At 32.1% G+C, this 24,011-nt stretch overlaps 2 protein-coding genes across 2 annotated transcripts in view; both read right to left on the bottom strand.

The window, feature by feature from the left end:
- The window catches only part of LOC136969215 (cellular tumor antigen p53-like), a 72,817-nt gene extending 56,633 nt beyond the window's left edge, over positions 1-16,184 (bottom strand). Inside the window, exon 1 of the mRNA XM_067263308.1 lies at positions 16,159-16,184. Coding sequence (XP_067119409.1) covers positions 16,159-16,169 — 11 coding nt within the window. The 5' untranslated portion in view covers positions 16,170-16,184. The remainder of the gene's footprint in view (positions 1-16,158) is intronic.
- A 1,995-nt stretch (positions 16,185-18,179) lies between these two features.
- LOC136969214 (zinc metalloproteinase nas-4-like) lies at positions 18,180-22,997 on the bottom strand. Its single transcript, XM_067263307.1, has 9 exons — positions 22,804-22,997; positions 21,870-21,901; positions 21,411-21,489; positions 21,190-21,307; positions 20,684-20,859; positions 20,228-20,455; positions 18,954-19,115; positions 18,633-18,889; positions 18,180-18,387 (listed from the first exon to the last, which is right to left on the bottom strand). The coding sequence occupies exons 1-9, from the start codon at positions 22,883-22,885 to the stop codon at positions 18,295-18,297; spliced, it is 1,227 nt and encodes a 408-aa protein (XP_067119408.1). The 5' UTR covers positions 22,886-22,997; the 3' UTR covers positions 18,180-18,294.
- Between the last annotated feature and the right edge of the window lie 1,014 nt (positions 22,998-24,011).

Below are 24,011 nucleotides of genomic sequence, written 5' to 3'. Positions count from 1 at the left end.
TGTGGCCTTATGTGCAGTAGGATCTTTAACAATACCTCTAAATTAAGTTGAGGAATGTGGTTATAATGTTCTTATTCATATTTATTTTGGTTAGATAAAAGAACAGGCATAAAAATTCTATACATGTGTCATTGTTTACATATTCAAGTTGCTCATATTTTCATCTTTCTCTTGTTATTCACAACTGAAAACATATGACCTCACTCTGGTGTCAGTTTCAAAAACTGCTGAAAATAATATTGGAGTCCAAAAGTTAGTATTGTTACACACTGTTAACTGTTTTTACTTTGTTTATTTTAGTGTTTCCTTGAGTTCTTTCTAAATTATGACAAATTTTAAAAAGAAACAATTGCTTTTGCAGCATACCACAATGTAAGAGTAAAGAAACCGTGAATCTTTTGAGAAAAGGCACAAAAAAAAAAATATCCAATTTATCTAAACAGAGGTTGCATATTTTAAAATTTGGAAAGAAACCACCCAAGAGCACTTTTATCTATTCTATTTTCATACAACTGATATATTGCCAGGTAAGATATTTTTTACTATGCTAATTGTCTCTATGATTATTTCAGAAAGTATTGTGCACATTCACTGTGAAATGGTTGTTTAATATCCTGTAACATATTTTTATTTTTGCATCTTTTACCATTTATTACTATAAACTTTTAACTCTTATTTATGGTATGATATTATATTTTAGTTCAAATCAATCTTTCCCTTCTGAACTTATTTTTGTTCTGAAAATGCTATTTTTTAAATATTAATAAAATAACATAATATTTAATAAGTCCTCACAATTTCCTGAGGACTTGATACATTAGAAGATTGTAAATACAAAACTTCCAACTTTGACATTCTGAATAGTGTAGAAGACCATACAAAAACAGAGTTTGCAAACACAATTTAAATTAAACTCTATTTAGTTTCTCTTCCTGAAATAAGCTAATATATTACTCAATTTTATTTTATTAATAAATATACACAATAGCTTTTGTGAAGGCCTTTACTTCTGCTACATGATAACCTTAAAGAGCACTATCATCACACTCGAGCCACCTTAATGAGGACAATCTTTCTGAAACTCCAGAAGAACATATTATTAAACAGACAATTGGGCAGGATCTTGGACCTGTGCTTGGAATTTGAGTGTCACTATATCATCATCCTACACACCGGGGTGTATAAAATATAAATCGAACTCACTTGTGCCTATTGACCGGTGTGAAATAAATAACTTCAATTCAACGAACGTTTTCTGGACGCCTTCCGTGTCCTTCTTCAGGTTAACTGCTGGATTCTATTATTTTTAAAAAACTGCGTTCCGATCTTTTAAGAACAAATTCAAATGAAGATAGTTCGAAAGCGCGATGACCATCGCGCATGCGCTATATCTGTCGTGCTCCTTGTCGTACTGTATCATATTCTTTTTAATCTTTTTATTCTTTTTATTCTTTCTTGAGTGTCACTGTCCACAAGAATGAAAGGCTTGAAATTAGGAAACTGGCCACCCTGCTATTTGTGGTCTTAAACCAGTTCTATGGAACCTTACAGGAACTATGACAACAGCAGGAGACATCTCCAAAAGAAAGCCTTTCCTACCCATTTGCTGAAGTGACCTGTAAAAATGGTAAAGAGAGCAATTTAACTAGAGTCATCGTAAAAATACTAAATAAGAAAATCAACGCTGAAGAATCAGGAGGTAACCATACTTTGATTGTTTACCTGAAACAGGATTCAGAAGAAAAGGTTGACATGGAAGAAATCAAACATATAGCAAATGTCCATCCCAATAAGTTCAAAGTAAATGTCAAATAGGGTTTGGGTCCTGGGACATCTTGTGTCTCAAAGTCCCAGGACTTTTGCTAAATTTAATTGTCTCGGGTCCCAGGACTTTCGGATCAAGACTCGAGACACACTTGTCAAAATTGTATTGTAATAATTTTATTTTCAAAAGGTCATAATAAACTTTATTGGCTTCCCACACTCCGTCATTGAGAGTGCCATATGTTAGCTTAACAAGTGATTACTTGATACTCCTACATAACTTACTGAGTACACAATAAATGCGTTTGCCGACATATTGTTATTTTGTGAAGTTTATGAGATTGTGATATTTGGGACTAGGGTTTCTTATTTCCCGGTCTTTTGCTTGTCCCGGGATTCCGGGATAAAAGTGAACTGTTTCCCGGGATCCCGGGAAATCCCGGGATATAATAAATTATTTTTAAAATATAAAAAATATCTTGAAATCGAATGATATCATTATTTTTCATTTTTTAAAGTAATTTAAGTGTTCTACAACCTCCAAAATCGTATTAATAATGATGTGTAAAATATATATTAAAAATACCTTTGAATTACATAGAAAATTCACAAATAAAAAAAAATTTGTTAAAGTTTGTTCGAAACTGCTTATAACAAAAATTGCCTACGAATTGAGTTAAAAATTTAAAGAAAAAAAACTGAACTTTGATCAAACTTCTAACTTAGAAAATGATATTTTTTATTTAAATAAAACATAATACAAATATTACTGTAAATTTTTATAATGAGATTTTAAGAAACAAAGATGGTCGATACTCCGATCACTCAATCTGGTTCTTAATTTGGTAATAAAAAGTCCTGCTGCCGAGAATGCCCTTTCTGATTCAATCGATGTGGGTGGAATCGTTTTTAACGCATTTAACAGAAGACAGATGTTGTGTGTTTTTTCACCTGTAGCCTCAAAGATTTCTATTTCGTTCTCGAGACGCGTTTCAGTACTGCTTTTGTTGTCCACTTTTCTTGATCTGTCTATCTCAGCTTCTTTGATAGCAGCATCAAGCTTTTCAGCTAAAGTCATTGCAGATGAGCTTGCGACATCTGGTAGTTGATCTGTATCACCGGAAGTAGAATCAGTAGATACTTCAAAAAGACGATCTAACATCTGTTTTGCTGATAAAATTAACATAGTCTTGGTTGGTAAGGCTGGCAAACTTTTTTCACTTGGGAAAGTTGAAACTTTTCCATAATTCTTTCCACTATTGAGATATTGTATGAGGCCAGTCAGTTTTACATTTCTTCTCTCTGCTATGCGTCGAATAAACGACTCTTTTAGTCTTCTTGAAAAAGGTGTGTTTAGTTGATTTAACTCATTTATAATAAAAGAAAAAATACCTTCCGATGAAAGTAAAGTCGATCCTCTGTTGCCAAGCTTTTCTGCTCCAGCTTTTAATGGCTGCAGTGATGCCACGATGTCACGAATTACAGTAACTTCTTGTTTGTCAAGATCAAAATTGTCCGTATCTTTATTACAGTCAATGATTGCTTTCGATATGGATGATCTTATTTTAATAAATCGCTCTAACATGGCTAAAAGGCTATTCCATCGGGTTTTGGAATCCAGAAATAAGTGCAAATTTTTCCCATGTTCCTGTTCAACGTATTTTTGTAAGATGTTATTCTTTAAAGGTGATTTGCGAAAAAATTTTGCTATTTTTCTAACCTTATTAATGATTTGAGAACAGACGATTTCATTACCTAGTGTGTCATGTAATTCAAATGAAATATCTATATCGAAAGGATCTTCAGCCAAACGCTCACACAAAACACTTTCAAAATCAATACTATAACTAAAGTCTTCTTCATCTTTCTCAATATCGTCATTGCGCTCTTCATCTTCAGTTTGAATTTCTTCAGAAAGAGGGACTGCTACTGAAGTGGTTGACTTTTGGTACAAAACATCACATACCGCTAAATGAATTCCGTGTGCATAACATAACTGATGCTCACATTCAATTAACCTTCCAAATTTCACCATTACAGCTGCACCATCAGTAACACAAGCCACCACGTGTTTTTCTAAAGATATGTGAAATTCTTTTAACTTTTCTTTGATTACTTGGACAGCAGTTTCTGCAGGTAGAACATTGGAAATCTTCACCATTCCTAAGTTCCAAAATGTTCCGTCACTTTTGTGTATGTTTATATTTAAATACCGGCGATTGTTTAGTGAAGTATATTCATCCAAGGATAAACTAAACCTTGATCCTCCATTTATTTGGCTATCAATTTCAGAACATAATCGTTGTTTGATTTGTTTGTAATGCGAATGGATGAGATCCATTACATCTGATGGATTTTTTGGTAAAGTGTATCCTCTGTCTGTCAATGATTTTCTGATGAACTCACTTTTTGTAATAGAGTTGATAGAGATGCCATCTAAAGTCGCAAGTTTTGTTACTATTTCTTCACACGTTTCTTTTTTAATAAAAAGCGATGGTAAGGTTTGTTGAGAGGCTAATCGCTTACTGCTAGTTTCTCCAGTTTCCTCGGCTGTACGCTTAGTACTAGTGACAGATAATTTGTCAATATTATGCTTGTTACGCAGATGTCTGATAAGGCCGCTTGTTGAAAAACCTTTACACTTTATCTGTGTTTTACATTCATTACAGGTTGCAAATTCTTGTTTCAAATCCTTAACGAAATATTTCCAAACAAATGATTCTGACATTCTTGATTAAAGGGATTGGTTACGAACAAAATAAATTATAAATTATAACGTAGTATAAATGTAGATAATAGGCGATTACAGGAAAATCCTTGAGTTAACTCGCAGCTCACAAATTCACAAAAGGAAGTGTGACATATGCACAATTTATAAATAATTTTAATTTCAGTTATTCACATCAGATTTGTTAAATTTTACAGGATTGTATTATCTTTCAACTTTAGGGGAGTAAAGCTTTTTTTATTTTCTCCCGCGAAAGTAATAGATTCTACTAGTCCCCCACTTTGAACGACAACAAAGTGCTAATCGTTTTATTACTTTGTTTTCAAAAACTCCCTTATCTGTCAGTAGTGAGTTAAATGACTAACAAATTGTTTTTGCACTCGGGGGAATGTTTTCTTTTAAATTTAACAACTAGTATTGACAGTAATGAAGTCTATAATTTTGTTTTTAATAATTAAAAAAATATTGATAAAATAGCCAAATAAATGTTCGGGTCACAATTACTAAATGGTATTGCTACGTAATAAACATAGATTTTAATTGTTGCAAAATTGAAAGTATTAAATTTGTAAATAGCGTCCCAACTGAATAAAGTAATGAATAATCTGCCAAGTATTGAATAATGTCACCGTAGTGTGTCTGTAAAAAAGCAAAGTAAACTACAACACGGTTTCATCAGAATCAAAAGTATTAAATTTCTTATCGTGTTATGATCGCGAGACAGCACAGCGATAACACCGAGCGAGAAAATCGCGTTGTCAAAAAAGCTGCAATAACTTATTTGAAATTAATTGGGATTTGGCCGGTCATTGAAACCAGGAGAAAAAGATAGAATGTGTAGTATTATGGTAAAGGTTAAACGTTCCACATTGTTATTTTATTCAATTGCAATTGTGCTCATAATAATCGCGAGAATACAGAGCTCTCACTCTGCCAGATAATTCACTGCAGGTGGTAGTAAGGAATTGTTTTTCGCAAAATTTCTGTAAATATATATATATATATACAAATTTTTAAAACCTCTGTTGGAATCACTTCAGAACGTATCAATTGAGGATTACTACAAAGCCCGCAGTTCAACAATTATTTATTTTTGAGACATATAAACAAAAAAAAACTAATAAGCAGGCTTAAATTAATAAATATAAATGCATTCCGGCATTCTGACAGTTTATGAGTTAATTATACTTTCTATTTGTAAAATTTCTTCAATCTTAACACAAAATAAGAAAAAAGTGAACTTTTAAAAAAATTGCGGGATTTCCCGGGATGAGAAAAATTTCCCGGGATATTTCCCGGGGTAAAAAAACAGCCGGGATCGCGGGATCCCGTTTCAGAAACCCTATTTGGGACTGTGTGTCAGCACTGTCAGCCCAGTCAGTCAGTTGTCAATTTCACTTTATGAGGTGAAATGCTGTGTGCAGTTGTGTTGTGACACTCTTGTGGAAACGATGCCCATCTCACGCAAGTTTAAACAAACACTAGATTTTATTTACTTAGATGTTTACATTGGATGAGATTTGTTATTTTATAAAAAAATAATTGATATGATAGTGATACTCAGTAAACAAAGATATAACATTAATTTTGGATTATTATTATTATTGTTACAGATTGTCAACAAATTTAAATAGATACCAACCTATTCATTTAATATGGAACATATAGCAAAAGTGTGGAAACATTATAAAAAAAAAATAAACAAGTCAACCGCACAGTACTCATTATGTCCAAAACAAATTTCTTGCAAAGGGTCGACTACCACAGGCACCTCCAGAGTCCATAATATTTTTGTAAATCAGCCAGAAGAATCAAAATCAGTTATACAGCCTGGGACATCCTGTGAACCAGAATAAAAAAAATTAAAACTGAAAAGCAGTCTACAATAATAGGATATGGTGCAAAAAAGTCTGCCTGAAATAATTTCCCACTTGGCAGCAGAGGATGGACTTACAATAAGACCAATCACAAAGAGTAAATTTGTTTGTGAATGTATTATCGAGAGAGGTTATAAAATGCCTAAGAACGAAACTGATATCATGAAAATCATATTGAGTTATTATGAAGAGAGAAAAGAAGAAATGATTCAAACTTTAAAAGATTTTGTCTCTTCTAGTACACGTTTCAGTCTTTCAGTTGATGAATGGAGTGTCCAAAACCAGAGGTACTTTAATTTGTGTCTGCAGAGTGTGAATGGAGAAGTTTTCAATTTGGGAGTAGTGTATATACCCGAAAAATGCAGTGCCAAAGAGACCAGACAAATAGTTGAAAATACATTAAAAGATTTCAATTGGATTTTGAAAAATATATTGTGGCCACCACCAGCAATGGTCCAAGGTTAATGAAGTTTGAAAGGGAAAGCCCCAGCAAGATGATCTTATGCTTGAACCATGCAATACATCTAGGAATTGTAGACACATTTTATTAAAAAAAATCAGGCTACTGCCACATCCGCAGCTTCTACCTCCGTAGATACCAGTGGCGTGCCGTCATTGGAAGCGATGGAAGCGCCGATTCCACCTTCCAATGACTTTCCCTTGAATTTTATAAAATATAAATTTTCATATTTTAACATACTTTGAATTAATTAAAATTAATATTTTATTATAACTGCATTATGTATCTTTTACAAATTTCTATACTACATGTGAAAAAAACGATAAGATTGCTATTGTATATTCGAATAATTCGGTGGCGGAAGGAATGTCGAAACCGGGTCAGTCTCCAATCAGCCAGATTATATAGGCATTAGCACATGCGGTTTACAGTGCACCAACCTCACCCGGTTTAGCTCACCCGGCTAAACTGGGTAAGCGACACACTCGTAAAGAGTACAGCTTTATATCCCGGAGCGGTTGTGGGCTGTTAGCCACCTGCCTGTCAACTTCCAAGCAGCCAGATTATAGGCATTGGCGCATGCGCTTTACAGAGCACCAACGTCACCTGGTTTAGCTGGTGGATGCTTCACACCTAAAGCTTCTAACTTTATATCCCGGAGCGGTTGTGGGCTGTTTAGCCGTTTGCCTGCTAGATATTCGGCCGCTTTCGCCCCGATTACGTAAATCACGAGTAGACTAGATCAACGGCGGGCAACCCCGGCCCTCGGGCCAGCTACGGCTCGCGAAAAGTTTCTATCCGGCCCGCGAGATCTTTAATAGATTGTTAAATTGGAAAAATAACTAATTAATAGTTAATTTTCCAATTCTTTGTAATTTTCGAAAACGATAAGAGAAATAAATGTAGTATAAACTTTTTATTTATTTATTTCATATTTGCAGACTAAAAAAATTACGAGTCACAAAAAGGCGTCAATTAACTACTACGGCCCGCGGAAAAACGTAAAATTTATTCTGGCCCGTGTTATAAAAAAGGTTGCCCACCCTAGACTAGATTTATAACTTAACCCAACCGATAGGAGTTTACTGGCATGTTTTTATGATAGTTCTGTATAGTTGACGGGAGTTTAAAAAAATCCATTAAAATATTTGATATATTTATTCCGCTCTCCCATCTTATATTACTTACGGGTTTCAATGTTAAACCGGTGATATTACGATTATAGTATGTCCCATCTGTAAGGGAATGCAGAAAAAACGTGTACAATTCTTGTATAATGTTAAAAAATTAACTGTTACTTTGGCATCATTATTTACAACCAAATTTAATGAATGAGACGTACAATAGTACAAAAAAAGCTCTAGAATTTATTTTCCTTAAATGTACGATCTAAGTATCGGTTGTCATAAAAATTTCTTTCCACTTTTTTCCCAAGACTACAGATATTCGAGTACAAAGTAACTGGTTTCGAGTTATTTCTACTAAGAAGTAGTTAAATAATTAAGAGATTAGGGAATGGTGACATAAGTAAAACCCTGCTGACTTAAACAAAAGCTTAACCGAAGCAATTACTAGCTCAGTACAGTGGGGAACTGATTTCCGTGTACACCTGGTACTAAAACGAATTGCAGTAGTTAGAAAACAAATGACTATTAAGTTTAACATATTTACATCTATGGTGAGAAACGTTTAAAATTTACAACGGCCCTGTCGCGTCCTTTGAGATATACTAGTGATGCGACAAAAGAGGCATTTGACATTGACCGGTATCGGCACCCTCGGGATTTGTCATGCATGCATTCACTGTACACCTACCAAAATCGTCTCTGTTTCCATTCGTGAGCCACTCGCAGGGAGCAATTTTAACTCAGTGGATTGTTTAAATATTTAAAAATAAACAATATTTTATGTTATTTTTATATACGTTTCTTCGCAAAAGTATATTCATACAATTGAATATTTTGTACCAGGTATGTATAATTGTATATCCATCACAAATTTTATTTTACTAAGTAAGTTTTAATAATTTTATTTTTAATTTTAGCCCTTATATCATGGCTAGCGATTTAAACTGTAATTGTGATATTGAAAATTTACTTAAAAAAAGTTTTGGCTCAAGACAATATAATGAAAAAGAAGCCATTATTAAAAGAGAAAGACCAACGCCTAAATTAAATATAAGTACTTCGACAAAAAAATTTGTTCGACATTTTCACGATAAAATTTATCAAGACGTAAAATGGCTTTGTGGATGCATAAAAATGCAAAAATTGTTTTGTTGGCCTTGCCTATTATTTTCAAATGAAATTAGTGTGTGGAATAAGAATGGCTTTGACGATTTAAATAATTTGAGTAAAGCTAGAAAAAGACTATGAAAATCGTAAATGTCACATCGATTCTTTCGTAAAATTGAAGCAATTTGGAAATCAAAATAGAATAGAATTTAACATTAGTAAACAATATAAAATTAATATTGAAAATTATAACAAGATAGTTACGGCTAATAGATATATTGTATCTAAATTAATAGATATTACATGCTTTTTAGCAAAGCAAGAATTGGCATTTAGAGGGCATAGGGAATGTATTGAATCTAATAACAGAGGTAATTATATTGAACTCGTTTCTTTATTAAGTACGTCAGATAATCAATTAAAAATGCATTTAGAGAAGTCTACAGTTTTTACTGGCTTATCGAACAAAATTCAAAATGAGCTCGTTAATTCGTTAGGAAACGTTTTATTGCAAGAAATTAAAAAAGAAATTGAAAACGCAAAATTTGTTGCTATAATTGTAGATGAAACAACGGACATTAGCCACAGAGCCCAGATGTCGACTGTATTTCGTTACGTGAAAGAAAACGGTAACGTCGAAGAAAGATTTGTGGGCTTTACTGATGTGAGTGAGAACAGAGACGCAAATTCGTTATTCACTCACATTAAGAGTTACTTAGACGAATTTCAATGCACTAAAAAATTAGTGGCACAAACATACGACGGTGCTGCCGTAATGGCCGGACAACATAATGGTGTCCGAGCTAAAATTAAAGAAATATCCAAACATGCTATTTTCGTACACTGTTATGCTCACAGATTGAACCTAGTTTTCTCTCAATCTGTTGGATATATAAAAGAATGTAAAATATTTTTTCAAACTATGACAGGATTTTCTTCATTTTTTTCTAAATCTTCTAAAAGATCTCACGCCTTAGACCTAGAAGTCAATAAGCGTTTTCCTTCAGCCACACCTATTAGATGGAATTACAATAGCAGGATTGTAAACTGCGTTATGGAGTATAAAGAAGAATTAAAACTTTTGTTGTTGAATATGGTTGAAAGTCCAGAACAATGGGATTCTGATACTACAATTGCCGCAAGAGGATTATACCATTATTTAATAGATTTTGATTTTCACTTTTTATTACTAGTTTTTCATCAAATATTTGCACATTCAGATATCCTTTTTGATATATTACAAAAAAAAATTTTAATATAGCATATTGTATTACTAGAATAAATCACTTTATTGATTTTTTACGACAGAAAAGAAATGATTTTGATTTGATTTGGGACGCTTTGAAAAAAGATGAAACTTTTTTAGAAATTCAACCAAAAAGAGGAATGAGACATACTGATATTGAGTCTAAAAAGGATTTATATAGACGTCTGTTTTATGAAATAATGGATACATTGATACAAAATTGTATTGACAGATTTGCCGACATAAAATCTCTAGAATTTTTATCACTTTTAGATTTTAATAATTTTAAATATTATGAAAAACAATTTCCCGAAGAGAGTTTTAATGCTTTACGTAAATTTTATGGAGAATTTTTTAATTTATGTAAATTACGTAGTGAATTGCAATATTTATATTCGTGTCCGGACTATATTGGCAAGTCACTCTTAGACATAAAAAATATTATAATTAATGATGACCTAAACAAAGACGTACTAATAGAATTATATGGTTTAATATCATTAATTTTTACAATACCATCTACCAGTGCGTCTGTTGAGTGTAGTTTTTCAACAATGAAGCGAATTCATACATTCGCCAGGAACACTCAGTCGGAGGAAAGATTGTCGTCACTAGCGTTGCTTTCTATAGAAAAAGAACTTTTAAATACGTTGATGGAATCAACGACGAGTGACTTTTATGATAAAGTAATTAACGACTTTGCGAGAAAACATCGCCGAATAGAGTTAATTTATAGAAAATAAAAAAAAGAAACAAGTTTTTCTGTAATTGTATTATGTATGTATTATTTGTATTTTAGAATTAAAGTACATAAATTGTTTATTTTTGTCATTCGCACGTACGAATGGACCCTAGACCATCACTGACGCGCAATTAACTGATTGCCCCTGAAAGTCGGCTTCTTACAGAAACACAGCTTCCCTGTCATCAAATGTCACGGCACGCCACTGGTAGATACTGATGATAGTGATGATGAAACCATGAAGAACAAAAACTCTTCTGATGAAAAAGAGGACTGCAATGCCAGCTACGAAACAAACTGCCCATTACAACCAATTGATGAAATTAAAATAGTGCTTGATGAAACTCAATTCCTAGTGAAATTGTTTAGAAAGAATCCACTGAAAAACAGCCAATTACAGAAATATGTTAAATCAGAATTTGGGAAAGAACTCTGTTTATTACTGAATGTCAAAAGAAGGTGGAATTCTATAATTGTAATGGCAGAAAGGTTTCTGAAGATCAGAAATTGCGTAAAGAAAGCATTGATTGATTTAAACGTGTTAGACAAATGGAATGAAGACAATCATCTACTTTTGCAGTCAATCGTTACTTTATTGCAGCTAGTCAAGATAGCTGTAGAAGCCTTAAGCAGACAAAACTCTTCGTTACAGCCGAAGCAATAACTGATATTTGACTGAAAAAAATTCAATCAACAACAACAAATGATAATCTGGCGGTACAGTTCTTTGAAACATTAAAAGCCTGTCTAGAAAAAAGATCACAACAGGTTATATGTATGTTAAAATATTTGCACACTGGCCACCACAGCTCAGTCCCAAAATATGGATTTTTTTACTTCAAATTTGAATAAAACTGCAGTTATTGCTTTTGCGGAAGATCTGTATTGCAGACTTTTTGAAAATATCCCTTGTGTCCAAACACCAGATTTGGAAATAATGGACGCCGAACCCAGTACCAGTAGCTCTACAGTCCACAACAAACCTGATGAGTTGTTTCAAAGTCAAATGGAACAGGCAATCAAAAAAAATTGAAGAAAATGTACCTGAAATTCTTGCAAAAAAAATCAAGAGCAACATTAAAAGAGTTCCAGTTATTTGAAGCAACCGGAAAACGTACTGAAAGTTTGGAACCACTTTATAAAGCTTTAAACACAAGAAAACCGACATCTGTTGAAAATGAGAGAGTTTTCTCCTTGTCTGGAGGCATTATTACAAAAATCAGAAACAGATCATTGGACAAAGCTGTTAATGCTCCAATTTTTTTAAATGCCTATTTTATTAAATCAGAAAACAAGTCTAATTGCTAGTTCATTATATTATTTATATGACTAATGAATAGAGACTAGGTGATAATTATTAATGATAGTATGATCACTAAGTTGGTTTTATAATTATAAGATCTTACTGCCAAAAAATCAATTTATGATTATAAGAATTGAACATGCAAATTGTTTACACTTTAATTAATGTTATAAATGTTAGGATTTGATTTTATGTTCAAATAAATGTTGATTTTTGCTAAAATTGCTTTTTTATTGATATATCTCACCAAAAATAAACTCTATTCTAATTTTATTCTGAGAAGTCTCAAACTTCTGGGACATCCCGGGACTTTGATCGTGGGTTGTCTCATGTCCTGGAACTTTGAGATTGTCGAAACTTCCAAACCCCAATGTCAAATCAATTAATGTGGGAGTGGAAAAAACGGCTATAGCAAGGAGTGGAAAAAACTCTCTGGGACAGGTTTTCCATGTTTTTGCTGTTTAATAAATTATTACAGGTTTTCTTACAGAAGTGCTAATTCTCGGTTGCACAATTCTTGTAGGGAGAAACACCTTTGCTCAGTTACAACTGTTGGCAGCCAATGCCATAATCACAGAAGTCTTCAATATGTCATCACATTTTATGAATAAAACAAAGGGGCCTAAATGTTTCATATATAATGAGTTCAGTCATTGTGAAATTTTATGTCCTCTTGATAACAAGCATGATAAAGTCAATCTAAACATTATTTCCACTAATGAAGTCAAAGCCATTGACTCAGGAAGTGAAATATCATTGTTTGAGAGGATGTTTACAAAATGATTGGATCTTCCAGGCTTTTTATCTCTCATTTAACTGATTAGCCTTGGTAATAACAGAATGAAGACAGTTAATTACTTTCTTACAAGGTTTAATACTTTTTAATACAAATTGATGATTGTAAATATACATCTAATACTAATGCAGTTCAAGACCATCTTCTAAAAAGAAAATATGATCATTGTACATAAATTACATTCACATGCAGAAATCGTTACAAATAGAAAAGGAATATCTGTTAGGAAGATGAATTAGATTTGATGATAATAAATGTAGATCAAGAAAACATTTAATATTGGTTTTGATATGAAAGAAGCCTAAATGAAACTAAGAGATCTTCCCAGAAAGATATCTTAGTGGATCTGTAGATCATTAAGTGAAAGAAGAGGAGAGCAAAGAATGCAAAAAGAAATGGATCATCAAAAATCAGAAATTACAGAACTTAGTTAAGTTGAACAAACAAAAAAAATTAAGAATTCAAGTATAATGCTATGAAATAGAATTAACTGAAATTAAAAAAAATGATAGATGCAGTTTTAGAAGCAACAAAAATTGATTGCTGAATGGAATTTAACACTTGACAAATTGAGGAAATTACAAGAATCAGTTGATTTGGAAAGATTACATGATATCAATGAACAGCTAGCTAGAAGAAAGTGCAAAAAGTAGTAGAGCTAGAATTAACATTAGTTGCAGACATGGCAAATTTTAGTTTCTGAGGTTCAATATAAATTGGATCCAATGCAAGAAACATTGATTATTATGAGCAGACAATACAGAATTTTAGAGATGAATCTGAACATTTACAAGAAACATGGTAAGCAATCAAATTAAAAAATAATCTTATCATTTCAAAAATTAATTCTGCAGAAAACTGGTTTTATAATCAACTAGCAGATAGGCCCGGCGTTGCTCAGGCAAAAGTAACGATAGCGAAGATTAAGATTATTACGTTATAGTCACAGATGAAAAAAGTAATTTCATCAAACTAAATATTTCTAAAGAAAGGTTGAATTTGAAAATTGAATATTCTAATGTTGTTCAATTTTCACGACGTGTTCTGATTATATCGTTTGATTTTCATCGAATGTTCTAAAGAAGAGAAGTTGAGAAAAACTGAATTAATCTGTTTAAATTTGAAAATCAAATATGTTCTAACATATTACTCTTTTTCTTTTTTTTCCTCCAGTGCCTGTAAATCTTGCTCGTCGCTTTCTTCATTTTTATCATATATTCATTCATATCACATAAAAATTTACTTTGAGGGGGGGAAAAATCTTCAGGTTGAAAAATAAATATATTTTTATTAAAAATTTATTAGTAACTAACATATTTATAATTTATTACTTAAACAATATACCCTATGAACCAATGCCCGGTGTGTGACAAAAAAAAAAAAAAAACAAAAGAGAAAGTTTACCACTAATGTTTTCGTCGCACACCGATCATCAGTTCATAGGGTACGTTGTTTACTACACCCGTGTTGTGTGTTGTTGTTTACAATTTATTACTTGTTTAATAATTGAACTAAATTAATTTACAAGTTCAAAAATGCATAAACAATATTTAATTTGATCTGGAAAAGTTTTCAGAACATATGTATTAATCCACCTTTTTGCTTATAACAGTAAACATCTTATAAAGACATGGAATGGCTGCACCACAAATTTCCTTACACACATTGGCTGCGTTCAGCTGACTCAACAGTTCTGGAGCTCAACAGTTCGCCCTCTACAGTAGCACTCTTTCAAAACATGTTTGATGTTTTGACGTCACATTTGGTAGCATCTTTTGCTACCCGAAACTGACCAACAAAGCTTTTTGTTCCAATGTAATGTCACTCATTGAGCTGTTGTATAGATTGTTCGCCATGGAATTTCGGGATTTTGAGCATATATCTGAACTTGGGACCAAGACTAGTTCAATATGATAACTTTCTTATTTTTCGTTTCCGGTCCAAAAGTAGGGTATCGTCGAACTCGTCTTGGTCCCGAATTCAGATATTATCAAAGTTAATGTTACCTTAGGTAGCCAAGATGGTGGCTCGTCTCTAATTCCAGCAAGGAAACAGTGGGACTGCCGTTCTGGCACTTGTGCAGTTTAGGGGGTACGGCTGTTTGAGAGGTTTTCTTCCATAAAATTAATCAAATCTCCACTAATTTCACTCGAATATTTCCAAAACACGTATAATTTGTTGGAAATGATCGATATAAAATATGCTACGAACAAAAAATTGTCGGAATACTTATCGAATGTACCCCGTTCGAAGACGCCATTGCTTAAGCTTGTTTTCGTCGCGGAGCATCGCATCGGATGGGACGCGTACGAAGCGTGTCACGTGACATTTGTCGGCGCTATTCGGTCACGTGACTACTCATCTCTGACGTGTTTCCTGAGAACTTAGTATATTATGATCTATCACGTGATGTCTCCAAAGTTCAGCGAATTCTTCGCAAAAAGAATAACCTAACCTATTCTAATAATTTGGTTGCTAATAATTATGGTAGTTTACTAGAATACGTTAGGTTAGGTTAGAACATGCATCCCACTATTTCCTTGCTGGAATTAGAGACAAGCCGCCATCTTGGCTACCTAAGGTAACGTTAACCCAGAAAACTAACTGGACAACACAGGAAATTGGAGAATAAAGCAATGGCTTGAAAGCCTTCACATGAATTAGAGAAAAGACAATGATGATGTTTTATAAATTCAACATACAAGTTTTATAAATTTGTCTTCTTTGTATAGTTACTTTTTAACAAAGGGGATTTTAAAATGGATTCACTGTCACTGTACGCCATCTTGTAAATACTAAAACAAAATATACAAGGCTGGAATTTGTCCTATATGTACGGTAATAAGGAACGAAACAACGAAATCAAACGGCTAAATCTGAATTAGATCATTACCGAAATCAATATAGAAAATATAAATACTCGACGAGCAATAAATAAATCGAAAATGCGACTTCCCTAACAACATGGCGTCGGCTCACGGTATAGACCAGTTACTTATTTGTTATACTTTTTTAACATTTATATCACGTGGTCATCGCTAAAATCTCGATATTCTAATATTTTACCATTGTTTTTTAAACATAACATCTACATTAAATTTATATAAAGGTTAAACTAATCGAAACTTAAAACGAATACAATACTTACAAACAACTACGGTTTAAATCTGTTTTCTAAATGCAGCTCCGTCTAAATTAAGCGGGTGTTTGACGTAACAACTACTTTGGGTCACGTGACTTAAAGTAACGAATCACAAATTATTTTTAGATATGATGAAACAGCATGAAGCCTGTAAGTAAGTGACGTGATCGGTTATATATGAAACAAACAATGTCATTGGCTTGCTTGACTAGTGTCGCCTGCATATTTATTTATTTATGTAAATAAATAAACCGTGTTTGAAGTAATACGTATCAAACTTTTTTTATTTGTGATTGGGATAAAATTAATATTAAATTCGTTTTACCGGTAATGTCGCTTAGCACTTTGACCTTTTTCGTTCCGAATTTATTAAAAATCGAATTTTTATTAAATTATTTCTCATTTCCCGGAATTCTCATAGGCGATACTTATGTGTCGCCATAGTTTTAATAAGTTCAGAAATATAAAAAATTCATTAAGAAGTCTTTTTATTTTCAATAAAAATAAGAAATAAACAACGAACTATATTTTTCATTTCACACCTAAAAAAATGCTGCTATTCGGTCCATAGAACGGGCGCGTTTTTTTATGCAGCGAAAGTGTAGCGAAATGACGTCACGAGCAGCATTGGCCATTTAAAAACGGGTTTCAGAGGATTAGCTGTAAAGCGCTTCTCGAGCGCTGCATAAAAAAAACGCGCCCAACGTTTCGCCGCTAGTCACAAGGTGTTAGCTAATAGCTATTCACTTCTTCTTTGAACTAGAGAGGGCGCTACGTCATCTGGTTTTGCTTCCCATTTATGCTAACTAGTTGTGTATCAAGAAATTTTATGTAAAGGGCAGGGCGTATTGGTTATATTCAGCAGTTCTAATTGAACAGAGATATGATAACGGTACTACCGTCGCCAACCAAATATCTAAATTTATTACAATAAAAATGCCTTTTTTTAAAACTTTTTCGTCTTTGGTCACTAAGAGGACCTCTTATAGCAAGCCCATTATGGGTTCTGATAGGCCCACAATGGGGTAGCGGGTAGCCGGGTGGTGAGGCACGGGGCCCGACATATCCAAACGGCCCAACCCCGATAAATTCCCGGGGATTTTTCGACCCGTCCGGATCCGATCTCGAGTCCCCCAGAGCGATAGGTTGCAACCTTGACCGCTCGGCATCCGGCCTTTCTGCGATACTGCTGCTACGTAAAGACAATGACGATGGTTATGAGTTGATGCGAGACGCTACATTAGCTTCTGCTCTTTTTCACAAACTTAAATACATTCGAAATAAAATAAATTCATTCTTAAATGTAAATGTACATATTCGTTTTTAGTTGTTAATAGCTTAGTGTGGATGACGGCCAGATGACCGAGTGGTTACGATAGCAGCCCTCTGTGTCCCTAGGAACAGAAGATACTCTATACAATTTTACGATTTCGTGAACTAATAATGTCTAATAGCAGCAAGAGAATTATTTATAAATTATAATATTTCTTTGCAACGGTAAAATTACTTAATTTTTCCAGTTTCCTGGGTTTCGAAACCGGGGCCCATAGGCATGTGCCTCACTTGTCTAGGTGGGCAATTCGTTACTGATTGCATCTTTCGAGCTGCATTACTGTAGCTTCTTTTCGTCACGGAATAGTCCGTTAACTTATTAACTCCATTATTTTGGTGCTTTGTCTCCTATAGGCCTACTCCCACTTAACAGACATATTAATTACAAACATCACAATTACATTTTAAATATTAATTATAAAAACTTTTTTCAGTTTACAGCTTCAGAATTACTTGTAAATAAATTACTTCAGAATTACTTCAGAATAAATAAATTAATTTTCTATTGTTAAACGTGCAATGAATATTGACTTGAAATAAAAACAATTTATGATCTGTTTTGTATTCTTTGTTTAAAATATTTTATTAATAAATTAAAATTTTAATAGTTGTTTATCAAATACACATTTTAAAAGTAATCACAGTACGGGTTACTGGAAATAACCGGTAATTATTTGCAGGGAATCCATTGAAACATGACATCATCAACAGCAAATATCCCTCCAGATTGATTTGTTGGTGTTGATACAGCTACAAGTGCTATCTGAAATTAAAAATCAATAATTAAAATCATCTCTATAATTTTGTACATGAATGTAATTCCTTACACTTGAAAAGTCTGCTTCGCATCACTAGAAGCCCACCAGTGCAGTGGTATATTATGATCACATTTATACGTAAATGTAGCGTTTAATCATTTGATCGATTGATTGAGACAAATTTATATAATCTATACCGACGAATTTATGTAATATAAATATGTTGGTACATAGGATTTTTAAAACTTACCCTAAAATTGCTTATATTCAAATCAACATTTATCGAAGCTTTCTCCCAGGTACCAGCAGCAGTCGGGCTTCCAGAGAAAATTATGGAGCTGCCTCTAACAGTTTGACGTATACCAATAAAGGCTTCTGTTCCCGGTCCTCGATAATGATAGAAAAAGGATAAACATCCTTTAGAACGCCCATTATCAGGAAATTGAGGCATATACATTATAGCTTGCTTTCCGGCGGCATTTTCCGCATTGACAACCCAATAATATCCTAAAACAACCATTTGTTATTTATGTTATGTTTGTTAATATGTTAACGTAACAACTATTCTTACCAAATCCACTAGTAGTATGATCCCCTGGAAGAGTTCCTCTTGGTTCATTAACTTTCTCCCAACTAGCAACTTTACTTCCTGATTGCGTGATAATATCGCAATCCCCATTTTCGAAATCACAGGCGTATTCTGGAGGATCTGGTACTGCGGGACGTTTTTCACCTTAAAAAGAAATAACAACAACGATACGTAAAATATTAAAATTTTTTATTCGAAAGATTATCACTAAGCAATTGAAAAATGGTATCTATGCAAGATAGGAATTAAACCTCTAAGCAGGACACCCTGTATAATATATTAACTTAGTAAATTCACTAAATAGAAGTGGCTAATCTATATATATAAAAACGAATGTATGTCTGTGTTTGTGTGTGTGTGTGTGTGTGTGTTTGTCCTTCATGCATTACCACACCATTTATCCGATTGCCATGAAACTTTGGGAAGTTGTTTAATACATTCCCGCGAAGGTTTGTGGCATATGTGAAGATCACCATTTTCCCCCTTTCAAAAATATATTTATATATGGATTAAGGCTTTTATGTCCAACAGATGGCGCTAACTTCAGACGACCTAAGTTTGCTTTTCTGTGAGGCATTATGCTTTTCTGTGAGAATGGACCTAAGCAGATCATTTTCTACCTATCTATATAAATAAAATACAACGTTTGTTTGTTCCTACAGATTCCTTTGAAATTTTGACACAACGTTGCATTCAAATATGCACGTGTTTTTATATAATATACATGTCGAAATTCTCCCTACGGGGGGAGATGGACAGGATTAAGGCTTACCGTGAAGAACTCGGCTTCTATTTATACTATTTTACATGCGGTTTTTTGCGTTTTTAATTGCGTTTTAATAGGTGACGTCAACAGAATATACACTAAAAAGGGATTTTTTGAAATTTCCCCCACGGGGGAAGTGTTACACATTTATAATAGATAGATTTTGAGCCACAACAACGCGTGGCCGGGTCAGCTAGTTGAATATAAAAACAGTGATCCCAACTATAAGAAATAATTACTTAAATAATTGTTTTCCACATTTTTGTTTACAGAAATATTTCTAATGTGTAGTGAAATAGTTTTTCCTAAAGAAAAGAAGGAAGAAATGGTAGCAATAGGTCTGATTATGGGTCATTTCAGGTTGATATTACACACCCACACAGGCGACATCAGTCCTGAACTGATATGTAGTGAATTACCCCATAGACCTATAAAGGTTTTAATAAACCTTCGTGAACATTATTTTATGTTAATTTTACTAAAAGCTTACCGAAACACTGATATAATCTGTTTATCCTGATAATATCAATGTCACTTAAACGTGTCTTATCTTCGACATCCTTCAGGATTATTCCTGGAGTTTTAGGCGTTATAGTAGGTTCATGACTATCTAAAGCAAATGCTTTCGAACCATACATCATGATTGAATCATAATCAAAGGGTGTATCAAGTAGATTGTGTTCCCACGGATGAAGTTTATGAAAGTTGAAATCCTGCCCTGAAAAATAATTTTGAATATTAAAATATAGTTCTACATGAAATTTTAAAAAAAAGTTAACTATCGTAATATTTTCTCATAATTCAGCAGACTAAAATGTAATATTAATTAAATGGTAAACAAATTATATGGAAATAATATATTAAAAAAATCAAACTTAATATTAAATTAAACAACTAGATAATTATTGATACGATTAGTTTGTATTTAATAAACTTGATTATTCACCGTGCATTATGTTATTCCAATGGATTTCTATGTAATCATCTCTGTCATTACGACTCATTTCGTGCCAAAATCCCAAGCTATGTAAAAGTTCGTGTAAGATTTGGCCAACAGTTCGACAAAATATTGATAAATATAAATTCTGTTTGCCACCTTGTCTTCCTAATTTAGACGAACATCTAATATAAAAAATGAAAATTAACAAGACCAATTAATTATATATGTATTTCCAGATTAGATTTGAATCCATCCCTCACTATTCTTCCTATTCAAAGCTGGCTATACTGGTTATTACTCCTATAAATTAATGTTATTTTTATTAATAAAAAATAGAATCTTTAAGAATTTAAGGAGGCTTGATAAGGAGCAAAAGGGGCCCATACAAGAGCTTGACGGCCCTGATCCGGCCCAACCATCTACGAATTAGGCTATATATTTATTCATCTACAGCATTTACATGCTAATAAATAGATAATTTTCAAAATTCATTAATAAGTGAAACATCTTACTTTAAATCGTCCTTGATGAATATATAATCTTGGTATTGTCCCCGCCATTCTATAAACTGTAAGCAAGTATGATTTTCGATCATTGTCATCGCATTCTTCACTAATGGACCTATGTCATCTATAGAAAGAAATGTATACGCGAATCTACATAAAACAAGACCCTACTTTACCGATTAAAAATCATTAAAATTTTCTTGTTTAATGTAATGTATCTTGCATACCTATTACATCGTCGTGTATTTTGTAATAAATGGTACTATTTGTCCATAATTTTCCAATGTCGTAGACGGCAGCTCTATTCTAAATGAGATAACATATTTTGCATATTTAAATTCAATTAAATAAATTAATACTATTATCTTGTGCTTTATTTTGGATGTTTGATTGCTTTAAAATCAATTAATTTTAGTGCCTTATTAATTGTGATAAAACTTCAAATAATTTCAGTATTTTTCATGTGATCGAAATGATCTTCATCTGCTTTTCTTTTTCTTTTTAACTATTTAAATTATCGATAATACTTTACATCTTGAAAATACTTTAAATCGCAATTAATTTCATGTACTGTACTTCAGTAAATTTTTGCCAATCAATGAAGTAATTAATATTTTATTCACTTTAAACTACAAAAACAGCCATTAACAAATTAAGATTTTACTTAAATTGTAGATTAAACTTACTATTTCGTGATTGTCTTCCCATTGTATCCATTCTGAAATTAAAAAATGTTATTAACATTTTTATAGCAAACAAACATATATATTTATTTAATAAAGCAGTATATCGTACACAACTTCTATTCTAATTCTTTTTACCTCTCGGTCCTTACTGTTTTACATTTCTGTTTATATATTGTTTACTTGGACTTTGTTTATTAATAGGGCTTATTACACTGGTACATATTATTATATGACATTATTATATTTATTTTGTACCCGTTCAGTTTTGTATTGGGTTACTCAATATATCTACATATTTATGAAAAAATAATGTTTTTATAAAACCTCACACTTAAAAATCCTGTTCACAGGCTTGACTGCTATAATAAATTAAAAACAAAAATATTAATAATAATTTATATAAATACTAGCAGATAGGCTCGGCGTTGCTCGAGCAAAAGTAACGATAGCGAAGATTAAGATTATTACGTTATAGTCAACCATACCTGTTTTCACAGAATGCAAGAATTGGATTCCCCTGTTTCCAGACTAATTAGAGAATTTTTAGATGGGTCTAAAAATAAGTTCGATTTCCCGCAAAAACGAAAAAAACTGCATCTGCGTCATGCACGTCGCTTTCTCTTAACAATTCCATTGTTACGTAACACTTCCATTGTTGACACTTCCATTGTTACTTGACACTTCCATTGTTACTTAACACTTCCATTGTTGATGGAAGTGTTAAGTCTTAATCTTGTCCCTCTCCCCCGTGGGGAGGAATTTCGAAAAATCCCTTCTTAGTGTGCGTTTTCGTGATGTACCCTAACTGTGTACCAAATTTCAACTTTCAACTCCTAACCGTTTGGGCTCTGCGCTGATTATTATTATTATTATTATTATTATTATCAACTCGTCTCGATTATATATATAGATATAGATTATAATGGCTACTTACGTTTGTTTTTAAAACAGCAAACAAGCTGTAAAATAAGAAAATAACCCAATATGTTAAACAGAGTTTTAGCAGCAGCTTTCATTTTTCTCAGTGATTATAATTATCTGATGAGCATTCGGATCTATTTATAATTAAGTTTAACAATTTTGACGTCAGAATTAACCTTAAATTTACGTACAATTGCTATCTAAAACCTAGTCGATGTTAATTTTCTTAATCCTCCAGTACATATTATAAATTTTACTACTGATAAAAACATTTTTTTCCTTTTAATTTAAGTGAATAAAATCCTGTTTAAATAATTTTGTAACAAATTTCAAATATTTTATAAATTTTATATGGAGCAATAAGGATCCAAATCTTTATTGTTCCATCTTCATAAAACACTTTTATTATACAGAAATTTTATGCAACTATTTAAAACGGATTTATGATTTTGCAACATTTGCAAACTTTATTTTAAGCTGCTAACAAAAATTTTTAATATTTTTATTTCTACAAAAATAAATAAATAATAAAGTTGTAGACAGAAGTTATATTGTAATATGCAGAATTATAATATAAATAATAATTTTTCTCCTTTATAACTTCTTATATTTTATTTCAGTATTTGAAAAATTTAAATTATAATACATTTTTAATTATTTTATTTCAGCATAAAATATTTAAAAACATAACTACAGCTTTGTTTACTTTACTTTAGAATTAATTTAAATATAGAAAACATCACTTTATAATTAAAGGATAATTTCCAATTTTAATTTATCTTTGAAAATACAGTATATTAATAATAACATATTAAATAATTTACATGTTTATATTTCTTAAATTGATAACTTAGAGAATAATAACATTTGTTTTTAGATAGGAAAAATCGCTTTTTAGAAATTTTATTAGATAACAAATAGAAAATACAGTATTTACTTGAACGCCTACTAAAGTAGTAAAACGTTAAATTAATAAGTATAAATTACAAGACTTTTTAGACTGGAACCTAATTTCCAGATACCGAAAATGAAATGAAAAGTTCATCGATGACTTTCAAAATCGCCTTTGTCGGTGTCGTATTTTAAAAAATATCAAAAAGTGATTCGATACGCTTTAGAGTACATTTTATATTTATTTATTAAGATTTTAAATTCATATTTCTTATATGTAAAAATAATGATAACATAATACAAATAAAATAAGATGTAAATGCGGTAAAA

The sequence above is a fragment of the Centruroides vittatus genome, unplaced genomic scaffold (genome assembly GCF_030686945.1).
Source record: "Centruroides vittatus isolate TY-2023 unplaced genomic scaffold, ASM3068694v2 contig_1758, whole genome shotgun sequence".
NCBI lineage: Eukaryota > Metazoa > Arthropoda > Arachnida > Scorpiones > Buthidae > Centruroides > Centruroides vittatus.
This window is presented reverse-complemented; position numbering and strand designations above follow the sequence as displayed.